This window comes from Amaranthus tricolor, chromosome 1 (assembly GCF_026212465.1).
Source record: "Amaranthus tricolor cultivar Red isolate AtriRed21 chromosome 1, ASM2621246v1, whole genome shotgun sequence".
In the NCBI taxonomy this organism is placed as follows: domain Eukaryota; kingdom Viridiplantae; phylum Streptophyta; class Magnoliopsida; order Caryophyllales; family Amaranthaceae; genus Amaranthus; species Amaranthus tricolor.
The window spans coordinates 22,698,566-22,711,391 of NC_080047.1; the positions used below are offsets into that span (position 1 = coordinate 22,698,566).

Below are 12,826 nucleotides of genomic sequence, written 5' to 3' on the forward strand. Positions count from 1 at the left end.
AAGTCACACAACCCATGAATTTGGAATACAATGCATTGGGTCAACCCTGTGGAAAATGGCGTAGGCAATATGGAAAACAAGTGGGCCTATGTATCCGCAAGATTTCCATATTGTACGCATGGAACGAGGTTCCAAAGGGTTTGAAGAACTTTTTATAGAATGATTTCATTTTAAAATTAATTTAATTAACACTAATAAATATAATTTTTTTTTGTAGAATCTTTTTCACGTCAAGAGCGATGAGGAGAAGAAGAATGTGTTTCTTTGGGCTATTGTTGAAAGATTCAGAGATTTCAAATCCAAGTTAGTAACTGGCTGGATTACGAAGAAGTGTGCCCGTACGACCAAAAAGGTCAAAACGGGAAACGAAGGTGGGGAGCAAGCACCTTAGAAGATGCCCTACAAAATATGGGGTTACATATCAAAGAAGGAATGGAAGGCTTTTGTTGCCAAAAGAACAACTCCCATTGAAGTTGTAAGTATTCCATATTATATTATAACTTTTGATTTGAATTTACTTCTTTTGATTTAATCATTAAACTAATATATGACATTTGATTTCCATTGATTAATTAGGAAAAGCGTGGTAAAGCTTCTGAATCAGTAAGCAAAAGGAAGTTTTACCATTGCTTGGGCCAAAAAACGTACGATGAGGTCCGAAAAGAGTTGGTGGATGCGGGTTTATACCCCAATCAAAGTCCAGCCACGCCCTCATCTATGACTACCTCCGTATCCGTGAATACTCCTGCTGGAGATCGGGTGCGGGACTGGTATTGCGGACTTCATTCCCGAGATGCAAGTGGTAAATTTACAATCACTGATCCGGGAAGGAAGAAGGTTGCTGATGCTGTGGTGAGTTTTGAAATTATTAAGTACATTCTTAATTTGTTTTGTATTTTTTGGCTTTGATTTACTTATACTAATTGTTATATATGTCACTTTTTATTTGAACAGATGGGCTGAAAAGAAAAAGAAGCTACGAAGGAGTTCACCCTAAGAGACAATAGAGACAATGTTGACGCATTACGTATTGTCTTAGGGAAAGACCATAGAGGGCGGGTAGTTGGAAAAGGAGGCGTCTGCCTGGGTTAAAGAAGGCATTCGGCAAAGAGTGTGTTGCTACTCTATCCCGAACGATGCCACCTGATGAAGTAGCAACCCTCCGAGCAGAAATTACGAAGGACGTTCTTGCCAAGGTGGTACTCATGTTGCAGAAGATAGGAGCACCCACTGTTAACTTGGCAAACCTGATTGTTGAGGATCAGCAAAGTCAACATGTGGATCCTAACGCTTCGGTCGAGCCAACACCCGAGCCCATTACCCCCGTAGCACCCCAGCCCATTACTACCCCTGAGGGGCAAAACCCCACACCGGAGACCATGTACTCCATTGCTCAAAATCTGGAGCCAACTCCGGAGGCAGTGGTACAGGTACATAGTTTTCAAATATATAAGCAGTTATTAATTTAAAATGCAACGCGTTTTAATATTTTATTATGATGCTAATTATACTAAACTTAACAATTTTCAAGAGGCGACTCCTTGTTCTCTTTTGCTGCCTCACTTAGGTGTTGCTAGTGTGACCGTGGAAACTATTCTAAAGGGGTTTGATGATTTCTCACTCCCGGTTCCAATGCTAGAATGGAGCCTAGAGAAACTATCAGACGCCCTAGGTAGTTTCGTCACATGGCCATATGCTTGGATCCGATTCACTAACATGGTAATAATCATTTGTACCTTATTTATTTTTATTTTTTTAATTGCATGCTTACACTAATTTAATTGTATAAATTGAAATAGCAAAAGAGTCCAAAAGATCTAGGAGAGAGATCAGTTCCTCAGCAAAGTTGTCGACTGAGTCAAAGTCGATGCCAATCACTCCAATTTTGACTGATGCGAAGCTAAAAGATCTCTCTCAAGATTGCAAATGGCTGCACACTTGTGCATCTTGCATAAGTGAGAAGGACCCAATCATTCTAAACCTGCAGAAGGAACAATTCTGATTTGTAGAGAGCCCATTTGTAATTATTAGTCCTAGTTAAATTGGACAATTTTTGAGAGGAGAGATTTTGGACATAGCTCTTATCCATGTGTACATGAGGTGATGTTCATTATCTTACAAGTTAGGCATTGTTGTTTAATTGTTTTAATAATCGAATTAATGACAAAATTTTCTTATTCGTGAGTTTAGTGCGGCTTAGGATGAGCTAAATTCTTGCGAACCTCCAAAAAAAATTGGATGGTTTTGTCCTGAGTCGATTTCAGGTACTAAAAGTGTAAATGATCCAGATGACGTCAAAGCATACATAAAGACTTCTTTGACTAATTCCCTTGCATCTAAACACACGTTCATTCTAGCTCCATATGTGGAAGAGTAAGTTTTATTTTGAAATTGAACTTATCATTTGATTTTTAAGTTCACATAATCAATAATTTGTTAATTTTAACTTTGCTTTTGTAGTTTGCATTGGATACTTTTGGTCATTTGTCGTTTAACGAACACTGTGCACGTCTTCGACTCATTACATAAACCTCAAAGCCCGCCTCGCAACACAAAATTCAAAGCGTTGTTGAATGCGTACATAATACTCCCTCCTATTCACCTTAAGAGTCCCATTTGACTTTTTATGGATTTTAAGGAGAGTCAAAAGTGGGACCCTAAGGGTAGGAAAGAGAGTAGTATTATGGGTTTTTAATGTAAGGGGGGAAAATTAGTATGGGTAATGGAAGGTATAATTGAAAATAGCATAAAGCTACTAAGGGCATAAAAGTTAAAAACCAATACCAAATATAGAAATGGGACAATTAAAGTGACTTGACCATAAAAGGAAATGGGACACATAAGCTAAATAGGAAGGAGTATTAATTATTTTACCAATTTGATTTAATTAAGTGTTATATATATACAAATACTATTACTTTTCCCATGCGTTTAAGCACAATGAAGAAAGTGCATGAACAAATGAGATCTATATCCAGAGTCACATTTTCAACATGGCCAGTAGTAAAGGTACACAATGCAACACTATTCGATTTTATGGGTTTTTAAGCTTTTTTTTGACTTTCGCGCATAAAGTAGCTCAAAACTTGGTTTGTTTGCACGCAACATGGCACACAACACTATTTGGTATATATTATTGTGTTGAAGTGGTTAGAATTGTAAATCATAGTCATATGCTAGAAATTACATGTTAAGTTGCGATTTTATGGGTTTTTAAGTGTTTTTGGCACTTTAGCACATAAAGTAGCTCAAACTTTGTTTGTTTTGCACGAAACTTGGCATAGAACACTATTTGGTATATATTATTGTGTTGAAGTGGTTAGAATTGAAAATCATAGTCATATTCTAGAAATTACGTGTTAAGTTGCGATTTTATGGAATTTTAAGTGTTTTTGGCACTTTTGCGCATAACGTAACTCAAACTTGATTTGTTTTGCACGAAACTTGGCACAGAACACTATTTGGTATATATTATTTTGTTGAAGTTGTTATAATTGTAAATCATAGTCATATGCTAGAAATTACGTGTTAAGTTGCGATTTTATGCGTTTTTAAGCTTTTTCGGCACTTTTGCGCATAAAGTAGCTTAAACTTGGTTTGTTTTGCACGAAACTTGGCACACAACACTATTTGGTATATATTATTGTGTTGAAGTGGTTAGTATTGAAAATCATAGTCAAATGCTAGAAATTACGTGTTAAGTTGAGATTTTATGTGTTTTTAAGCTTTTTTGGCACTAACATCTATTTTCTCTTAGTGCTTTCGACAACCTTCTAATTCCGTTGATTGCGGCTACTACACTCTGAAATACATGGACAATATTTTAAAATCCGTGAAAGAGGTTGGAGTCGAAAACATAGATGCCGTAAGTATTTGTTACTTTCTTAAATTATAATATATTTATTTACTATATTATTCGTAAAATCTAATGTTTATTAATCTTTAAATTATTTTATATTATATTATAGGTTTTATACGACATTTCAAGGGAAACACGCCCTTAGAGAATTGGAGAAATGCGTGAATTAAAAGACAAGATTGCCCCGTATCTTGCTAATTTTTCTTCATGGTAAATTGTAATTAGTTTAGATTTTTAGGACTTTAATGTATATATGTACGTACATATTATTTTATTATATAGACGATCGACAGTTTATTATTACAAAGAGATTATTGGTGATTATCATTGGATTATTGGATTAATCATTGTTTATTACATTGTACATTATTATTGGATTATTATTAGTATTAAACGAAAAAAGAAAAAAACAAAAATTACAATATATGCTGCGGGCCACCAAAAAACCGCAGCACATAGTATGTGCTGCGGTTTTTTTGTGGCCCGCAACATATGTTGCACTTTTCTGTTGCGGTTTAAAACCGCAACATTTAAAATAGGCCATTTGCTGCTATCACTAATGCTTGGGGCCAAAACCGCAGCATATTATGGCCAAAAAACCGCAGCAAATGAGGTTTTTTCAACTAGTGTGTTTTTTTATTTATTTTAATTGAATTAGCTCGATTTAAACCTAGAAAATGACAGGATGTAAAATAACTTGTCAAGTAATCAAAATTTAGCAAATATCATAAATCCGGCCATATGGCAAAACTCCTAATGAGTGGCACTTGAAAATTTTCAATCTTTTTAATAGATAATATAATATGATATGACGAGTTTTTTAAAAATTTTAAGGAAAAAATGACAATGATGTAAAATAACTTGTCAAGTAATCAAACTTTAGCAAATATCATAAATCCACGTGGCTATACTCCTAATGAGTGCAACTTGGAATTTTTCAATCTTTCTATTAGATAATATGATATGATATGATATGATATGATATGATATGATGATTTTTTTTTTTTAAATTTTAATTGGAAGAAAATTACAAGGTGTAAAATAACTTGCCAAATAATTAAAAATTAGCAAATATCATAAATTATTGTAGCAAAACTCTTAATGAGTGCCATTTGGAATTTTTCAATTTTTTTAATAGATAGTATGATGACATTATTATAATTAAGCCTAATCATCAACCACTTAGATAACTACTTTTGCCAATTCACACTTATAATTTTTTATTGAAATAAATTATTTCCTTTAAAATTCATATTCTACCTCCTATCTCGAACATGACTTTTCCTAAAAAACTAGTACTCATTGATTATGCTATAATTAAGCCCCCTACGTATGTTGGGCTCTAGGTCGGCTACACTACTTTCCTACACCTAGAAACGGTTCTGCTTCCAATTTTCAATCTCTTGAATCCTTTAAGTCATATGTGGATCCTTAAGCTCATTTCATAAACCAAAACTTATGTAAACTCTCATTCATATGCTCACTTCTATAAAATGCGTTATTAGTTTCATCTTTGAACTATTTGCGCGCTTAAACACAACCTAAAATACAAAACCTTAAATATTAGATGTATTCTCTTTATTTCCTTTTTTTTCTTGTGAATCTCTTTCCCTTTTATCTTTTTTTTCTCTTATCTTAAAACCACAAAAAATCCCTACTTTTCCTCATATATAAATTTTAACTTCTAATTTTCATTTCTCACATCTAATTATTATCCTACTCAGTTTAGCATTCAACTAAATTCATACATCATGTGATTTGTACACCATGTATTCTATTTTTTTGTTATATTGTTTGATTACAGTGAATAAACTCAAACTTTATCTAATTTTGCATATAAAAGATAATAAAGCAAAAATAGTAAATTTTACTAGACAAAAAATCCAATTGAAGATAGCAAAAGCCAGAGAAGAGTGGGTCCATTGAGCACGATTTGACAAAAACAAACATTATCGTATGCTTAATTCAAGTTAGCCCACCCATTTGACCTAACACTTAAATACCATCATCCTCATTTACCACTTATATAAAGCGATTTAAGAAAGACTATACTCCTCACTCATCAATCCAAATACACTTTGCCTATATTTTGTAAGGTGTCGGTGACACCCCCGGGTTTCTCTCTTTTGTTGAGTCACTTTCATTCAATTTTGCCCCCAACACTATCATCACTACTTTCCCTTATTAAAATATTATTTGTCCTACGTAATTTCTTCCATTATATTTTAATTTATATGAATTAATATTTCTATTTTTTTAAGGATATGTATGATTCATTTATTTTTATTTTTTATTTTCTTTCTTACTTGTAAATAAATATTCACTATTTTAAGCTATTATACTACCCCATTCTACTGAAAATGTCCAATTTATTTTTTTACGTTATCTAATGTACTTATTTAATTTTTAATATCTTTTGTTATACATAACAAAATATTATAAATAATCTTTACATTAATTTAAATCAAACAAAATCTCACTAAATTTTTAATTTATAGTTTAAAAAACATATATAAATTAAGAATAACAAGTAAACAAAACAATTTTTAGTGAAGTGAAGAGAATATTTGATATTTTATCATCCTTATAAAAAGTAAATGGGGCTAAATACTTGAGGAGTGTAAATGAGTCTCAACTACTGTGTCTGCGATTACAATACAAAAATGCTTAAATGAATTTTTTTTTCTTACACTAACTATAATTGTATAATATAAAATTACTTGTAAAATTCTAGACTACGATTCTTATTTTCTCTCTCTGTTGATCTCAGTAATTCACGAAAGATCCAAGTTATTACCTTTTGATTTTGTTTATAATCAATTTAGTACAACCTCGCTTCTGTTTCTGTCAGCTTTGGATCTGCAGTTTCTTAAAGGTATTTTATAACATATAAAAATTTGTGCTTTGCTGTTGTTTATAGCATTGAAAAAGCTGACTTGAAGCTTGATTAATGGTTGGGATTTGGGCAGATTTATTTTGTATTAATTGATTGCTTTCGATTTGAAATTTTGGAATAATTTATTGTTGTTGGAATTTCTTAAAATTTTCAAGGTGGGCAGATACTAAGTTGAATTCTTTTAATTTGAATTGCAGGGTTATGCTCCAACATTGGTTATAATTTTAATTGGCTGATACTCAAATTAAGGTTGGATCTTGTGTAATTTATTGTAAAAAATTTGTGGGTTGTTTGTGAATATTAAGAAATTGCTAGGAAATGAGTTGAGTGTTGTTGGGGGTGAGATAAGTTGTGGGTGTTGTTATAATGGAGAATCTTAGTACTTCAAAAGATGGGGTTTCTGAACCTGATCTTGAAATGGGTGGTGGTTATGATAACTTAGAATTAAGTGGAGTTGAAACAATTGAAAACTATAAGATGAAGCAATCATACAATAATAATGGAGAGTCTAAATATGAAAATATGGTAGCTACGAGTATTGGGAATGAGTTAGAAGATGTGAAATCAATGGTAGTGGAAGTGGAGGTGTCTGAGAAGAAGGTAGTTAAAGAGAGGCCAAAAGCTATGAGTGCTAAGAAACCCCCAAAACCACCACGCCCACCTAGAGGTTTGTCATTGGATTCAGCTGATCAGAAGTTGATTAGAGAACTTCATCAACTTGCTAAGCTTAAACGTGCTCGTGTCGAGCGTATGAAAGCTTTGAAGAAGGCTAAAGAAGCTAAGCTTGCTTCTTCTAAAAATCAGTTGTTTGCAACTTTGCTCACTGTTTTGTTCTGCCTAGTTGTGCTTCTTCAAGGTAATTTTTATTGCCTAGTCTTGTGGTATATGTTCGAGTCTTTCCTTGTGGATGTTTATTCAACATTTCATTTCATTACCTCAAGTAGCATTCGCCTAGTATCCCTCTTAGGCGAGACTAAGGGGTCGGATTAGTGTAACTCTTTTTTTCATTCTCAATTGACGAGGAAATTAGCAAATTATGAGACAATGTTTCGGATGATGCAAGAATTACCTTTTCAAATACCAAGATGTTGTTTCCAATTGCCTAATAATTGCAAACATCATATTTGACCTTATTTTCTTTTATCTGATTTGCTAGTGTGCTGCAATGAGGGGACTGTTTTATTCTTTTTGAGATGGTTTAGTGGCTTAGTCTTATTTTCTGTTTTCTATCTACCTTCAAATCTCATTTTCGTGCTCTATTTATTCTAATGGTTGTCTTTGATCATATATGTATCTCATCTTCTTGGCAATGTCTCGAAAAATTTATTTGGCCAAGAAGTATGGGAGTAAAGTGTTTCACCTTGATGAGCCTTATCTAAGGCTCATCTACTTAAGATTCCTCTTGTTTTATCAAAGAACTGGCGGCCCGTTTAGTTAGTGGTACTAAATGGTGGTAATGGAAATAATTTATAGCGTAAAATTTCATTAAAAGTTTCATGTCATTTTCATGGTAATGAAACTTTGATACAAATAAGTTTTTTATTATGAATTTCCATTACTGCCTAATACCACCTCTCCCAGTGGTAATGAATTGAAATGAAAATTATGAAGAAAATAAAATAATTGAAATTGAACAAGCATGACCATGAAGGTAGTAAGAGATTTTTAAACTAAAATTACACTAGTTTGCATTCCTAGTACCACCGTTTAATATGCCACCAACCAAACGTTCCGTGAGTCTATAAGATGTTATCTTAAATTCCTTGTGAAGGGAAAGTGGCGATTGGAAGATTTATCCATATTATCTAATACTTGTGCTGCCCAAGCTTTGTTTTAATTAGATTAGGTGGCTTCTAACTAAATTGGTCTACCCACATAAATCAAATTGCAAAGTGGAGACTAAAATAATGCGATGTAATTTGGATGACGTGGAATACATGATCAACAATCTTTTGGTTAATAAATTGAAGAGTCTGCCAGAATTTCACATGAATTGAAGAGGCAGTTGAAGATAGTGTGTTATCCCTAAATTTGCAGGGATTTCATCTAGGACTAATCCAGCTGCAAGTTTCCAAGGATCACCTATCTCAACCGCAGTTACAGAACATAGTATCATATCTGTTCAGCACAACCCAATTTCCTCAGCAAGCTATGTTAATAAACCAAGTTCTGAATCTCCCAGGTATTGTCAAGTTCAGCAAATTGCCTCTGTTGATCTTACCGATCTTTGAACTAAAATTCTCGAATTATTGGATTCTTTGCAGATTAGTGGAGCAGTCTGCTGGGGTTGATATAGCAGAACAGGAAAGCAGAGCAGTAGGCTGAGTACCAGGATGGAGTCCTGAGAGTTCTCACGTTAGGTGCATCTGTTTTTTCTTCCGCTACTAAAGAATGTGTAAAAACTTCCATACTAATAAAAAAAAAGTAAATTTACCAGGAATAATACAATCTTTTGCTTATTTTCCTATAATAATACCAACTTTTGATTAATTATGAATTATATCAACATAGGGGTGTGTTTTCCTAAAATATCCCTTACATGTTAAAAATCAAACTGTAGGAGATTATATGACAAAAAAAAATTGGTAACTTAGCTAATAAATTAAAGTTGGTATTATTTTAGGAAAAAACCCCCTAAGTTGGGTATTATTATAGGAAAATTAACGAAAGGTTGTATTATTCACGGTAATTTTTCCAAAAAAAAAAATAGAGTTATCTGTTTTTGAGATGTACATAGGCGTTTCATAAGCATATATTATGTATTCCCCAGCTTCAGGGAGAAGTTAAACATCTTTCAATGAATAGAGAGTAATATTATCTTGCATTTTATGCAAATATTTCAAATCACGTTCATCATTCGTGATATTATAGTGTTGGGAGTTGCTTATGTTCATTCTCTTTGCCTAGGTAGATAGGGAATAAAACTGAGCCCTTACACTTTGACTAGGTCTCAATGATAAAACAAACAGTTAGGTTAGTTACTCTGGATTGGATTTGTATGAGCTTTGTGAGTAATTGAATGTTGTGTTTCATCTCTTCTATGATAAAATCTAGATTCAAGATTCCAGATTTTAATTTATGATTTACTATAATTGATACCTCTTAGTCATTGATTTTTTTTTTTTTTTTTTTTTCTGATTTTGTGTTTGTTTATAATATACCTGTTTATCTACATGGAATTCTCAATTTTTGTTTGCGTGATCTGGAAATAAAAAACTTTATATACTCGGTGGGTAGACTACCCAGGTGATATGTGTCATTGATTGGGAGGACGCATATGTGACATGACAAGATAATGTGTAATATAAATTGAAGGTAGGCATTAATGTTAATTGGGTGAATTTGAGAAGGCAATCGTTCAAATTTCAAACTCCATATTCAATATCTTAGTTTTGTTATTACTATGTCTTCATTTTTAGTTTAGTGTGTAAGAGAACCCACCTTCACCACCCTCTTCATCATTACCCCTCCCAAACACCACCACTCACTCCACTATGTACTAGAATGCAAACAAAACAGCTTCACCATCACTCTTTGTCCACCTTAAGATTTCATTAAGAGTGTAAATGAAGCCTACTTGGTCCATTTTCCATGATATTCACAAACAAATCCTAAATCTTCTCATATTCACAAAAACTATCATATAGTGAAGCTATAGAATAAGGGGATTATTAAACTTTGCCACCCTTTTTATTTTATTGCCACCCCTTATATATTAAACTTTCAAGATTGATCCTGGTTACTTTTCAGATCTTCAATCTCTAACATCTATTTAAAAACTTTCTCCGAACACTCATTAAACTAAAACAAGCTAAAACTAAAAATCAAATTACAATGGCGAACGAAAATGACCATCAATATGATTGCGGAATCAATATGATTGTGTTAAAATATAATACATGTTCACTTTTTTGCTATAACTTTCAATAGGAAAATCATATAATTACAATGTTTGAGGCATTCGAACCTAAACTTCATGATCTTTCCAATGATATATTATATGCCCAATTCCGATAACCGAGCGAGAAATGACGATCATTTAAAGTTTGTTTGTGCTGAAATTTGATACATGTTCAATCTTTTGGGCATAACTTTTTATAGAAAAACCGTATTTATGCAACGTTTGCGTCATTTGAAACTAGACTTAAAGAGTTTTCCAATGACGTATTATATGTCCAATTCTGACAACCGAGTAAGAAATGACATCCGTTTAAAATTTGCAGTGATTTCTAACATTAAGTCACGCGCGATCGGACCGCTGTATGGTCGCGTAAAACGCGCGACTCCATCACGGTCCGATCGCGCATTTTACGCGACCTACCGCGGTACGGTCGCGCGCAACTGAATGTTGAAAATCACTTAAAACTTTAAACGATCGTCATTTCTCGCTCAATTGTCAGAATTTGGCATATAATGTCATTGGAAAGATCTTGAAGTCTAGTTTCTAATGCTGCAAACTTTGCATTAATAAAATTTTTCTATAAAAGGTTATGCCCAAACGATTGAACATGTATCAAATTTCAGCATATACAAATTTTAAACGATCGTCATTTCTCGCTTGCTTATCGGAGTTGGGCATATAATATATCATTGGAAAATCTTGGAATCTAGTTCTATTGCTGCAAATATTGCAATAATGTGATTTTCCTTTCAAAAGTTTTGGCCAAAAGAGTGATTATATATCAAATTTCAACACAAAACGTGTAATTAGGTTTATTTTCCAATTTTAAAAAATTATTTTCTTTATTTGAAATTAATATTTTTTATTTTACATTAATTATTATTAATATATTTAGTTTAGTAATAATAATTTTTGATTTTATAATTAAAAATAAATTTAAGAGCATTTTAGTAATTTTATTAAAAAAGATTGGCGATATCATTAAAAGGATGACGAAGTTAAAGGATGGCGAAGTTAAAAGATTGGATAGCATAAATCTTAGTCTGTTTTCCATTTATAAATGGCATCTAACATAATTAAGAAACTAAAACTCAACCCAGAAGAATAAAAAATGTCTCAAATCATCATGAAATAGAAAATTAGAGAACATATACTACCCATAAAAACAAAAATCCCAAATCAATAAAATTAAGGTTTCTCATAAAACTAGCCTTCAATTGCACACAAGAACAAGTTTCCATGATATCAAACATTAGAAGCAAGAAATAATTAGGAACTCACTAAAAATCAAGTTCTCAAACAGTCAAAAATGGTGGATAAAATAACGATATGATGATTTCTCTAACCATCAGCCAAAATAACCAAACACCACCACCACCACCAAACTGCCATCGCTACGGGCCAATTTCGATGGTAACTTTTGCTGATATTTGTGGTGATGAAAGTGAATACTAATTTTTTACTAGGAAGGGGAAGATGAAATGGGAAAGGGAAGGGGAATGGGATATACGTGTTCTTAGTTTTTAGTGTTGAATTTTAACTTTAAAAAAATTGATTTTAAAGGTACGAACTTTAGTTAATTCGCTTTTAAAGGTTTATTTTTTAAAGGCTCGAACTTTGAGGTACATTCGCATTTAAAAGTTTTTCCAGTTTTAGTAACCTGAAATAACATGGTACCTTCTCCTTCCCTTTATTTTCTTCATTTGATTTTTCTGCTCAACTATGTCTTCTTCCCTTTATTTTCTTCATTTGATTTTTCTGCTCAGCTATGTCTTCTTCATTCCTCAACATTGGCATCTTCACCATTTATTCCTTCTAACCATTTCTTAAATATTTGTAAATTTAGTTAAATATTTACCTTGCATTTGAGAATTTAAACCCAAAAACTATAAATCCAGAAACTATAAATTATAAGCAAAGAATCTATAAATCCAGAAACCCCATTAAAATAAAAAATAAAAAAATAAAAAAGAAATTAATAAGGTTACCTTGCATTTGAGATTGGAACAGTGCCATTAAAATCTATAGTGCAACTTTTAGTCAAAAATATTGGAAAATTCTTTGTTACAAAGTTGCAGGAAAGCCCAGGTATGTTTATCTCGAGCTTTTCTTTTAGGTTAATAATTTCGACCTTTATGAATCCAGATAAGTCAAACGGTTAGTGTTTAAA

The 12,826-nt window shown here is 32.5% G+C and overlaps 1 protein-coding gene across 1 annotated transcript; it reads left to right on the forward strand.

The window, feature by feature from the left end:
* Positions 1-5,888: 5,888 nt before the first annotated feature.
* Positions 5,889-9,599, forward strand: LOC130822532 (uncharacterized). The gene is made up of 4 exons (XM_057687667.1): positions 5,889-6,734; positions 6,953-7,611; positions 8,793-8,937; positions 9,020-9,599. Exons 2-4 carry the CDS (start codon positions 7,122-7,124, stop codon positions 9,078-9,080), a joined length of 696 nt encoding a protein of 231 aa, XP_057543650.1. The 5' UTR covers positions 5,889-6,734; positions 6,953-7,121; the 3' UTR covers positions 9,081-9,599.
* Positions 9,600-12,826: the final 3,227 nt, after the last annotated feature.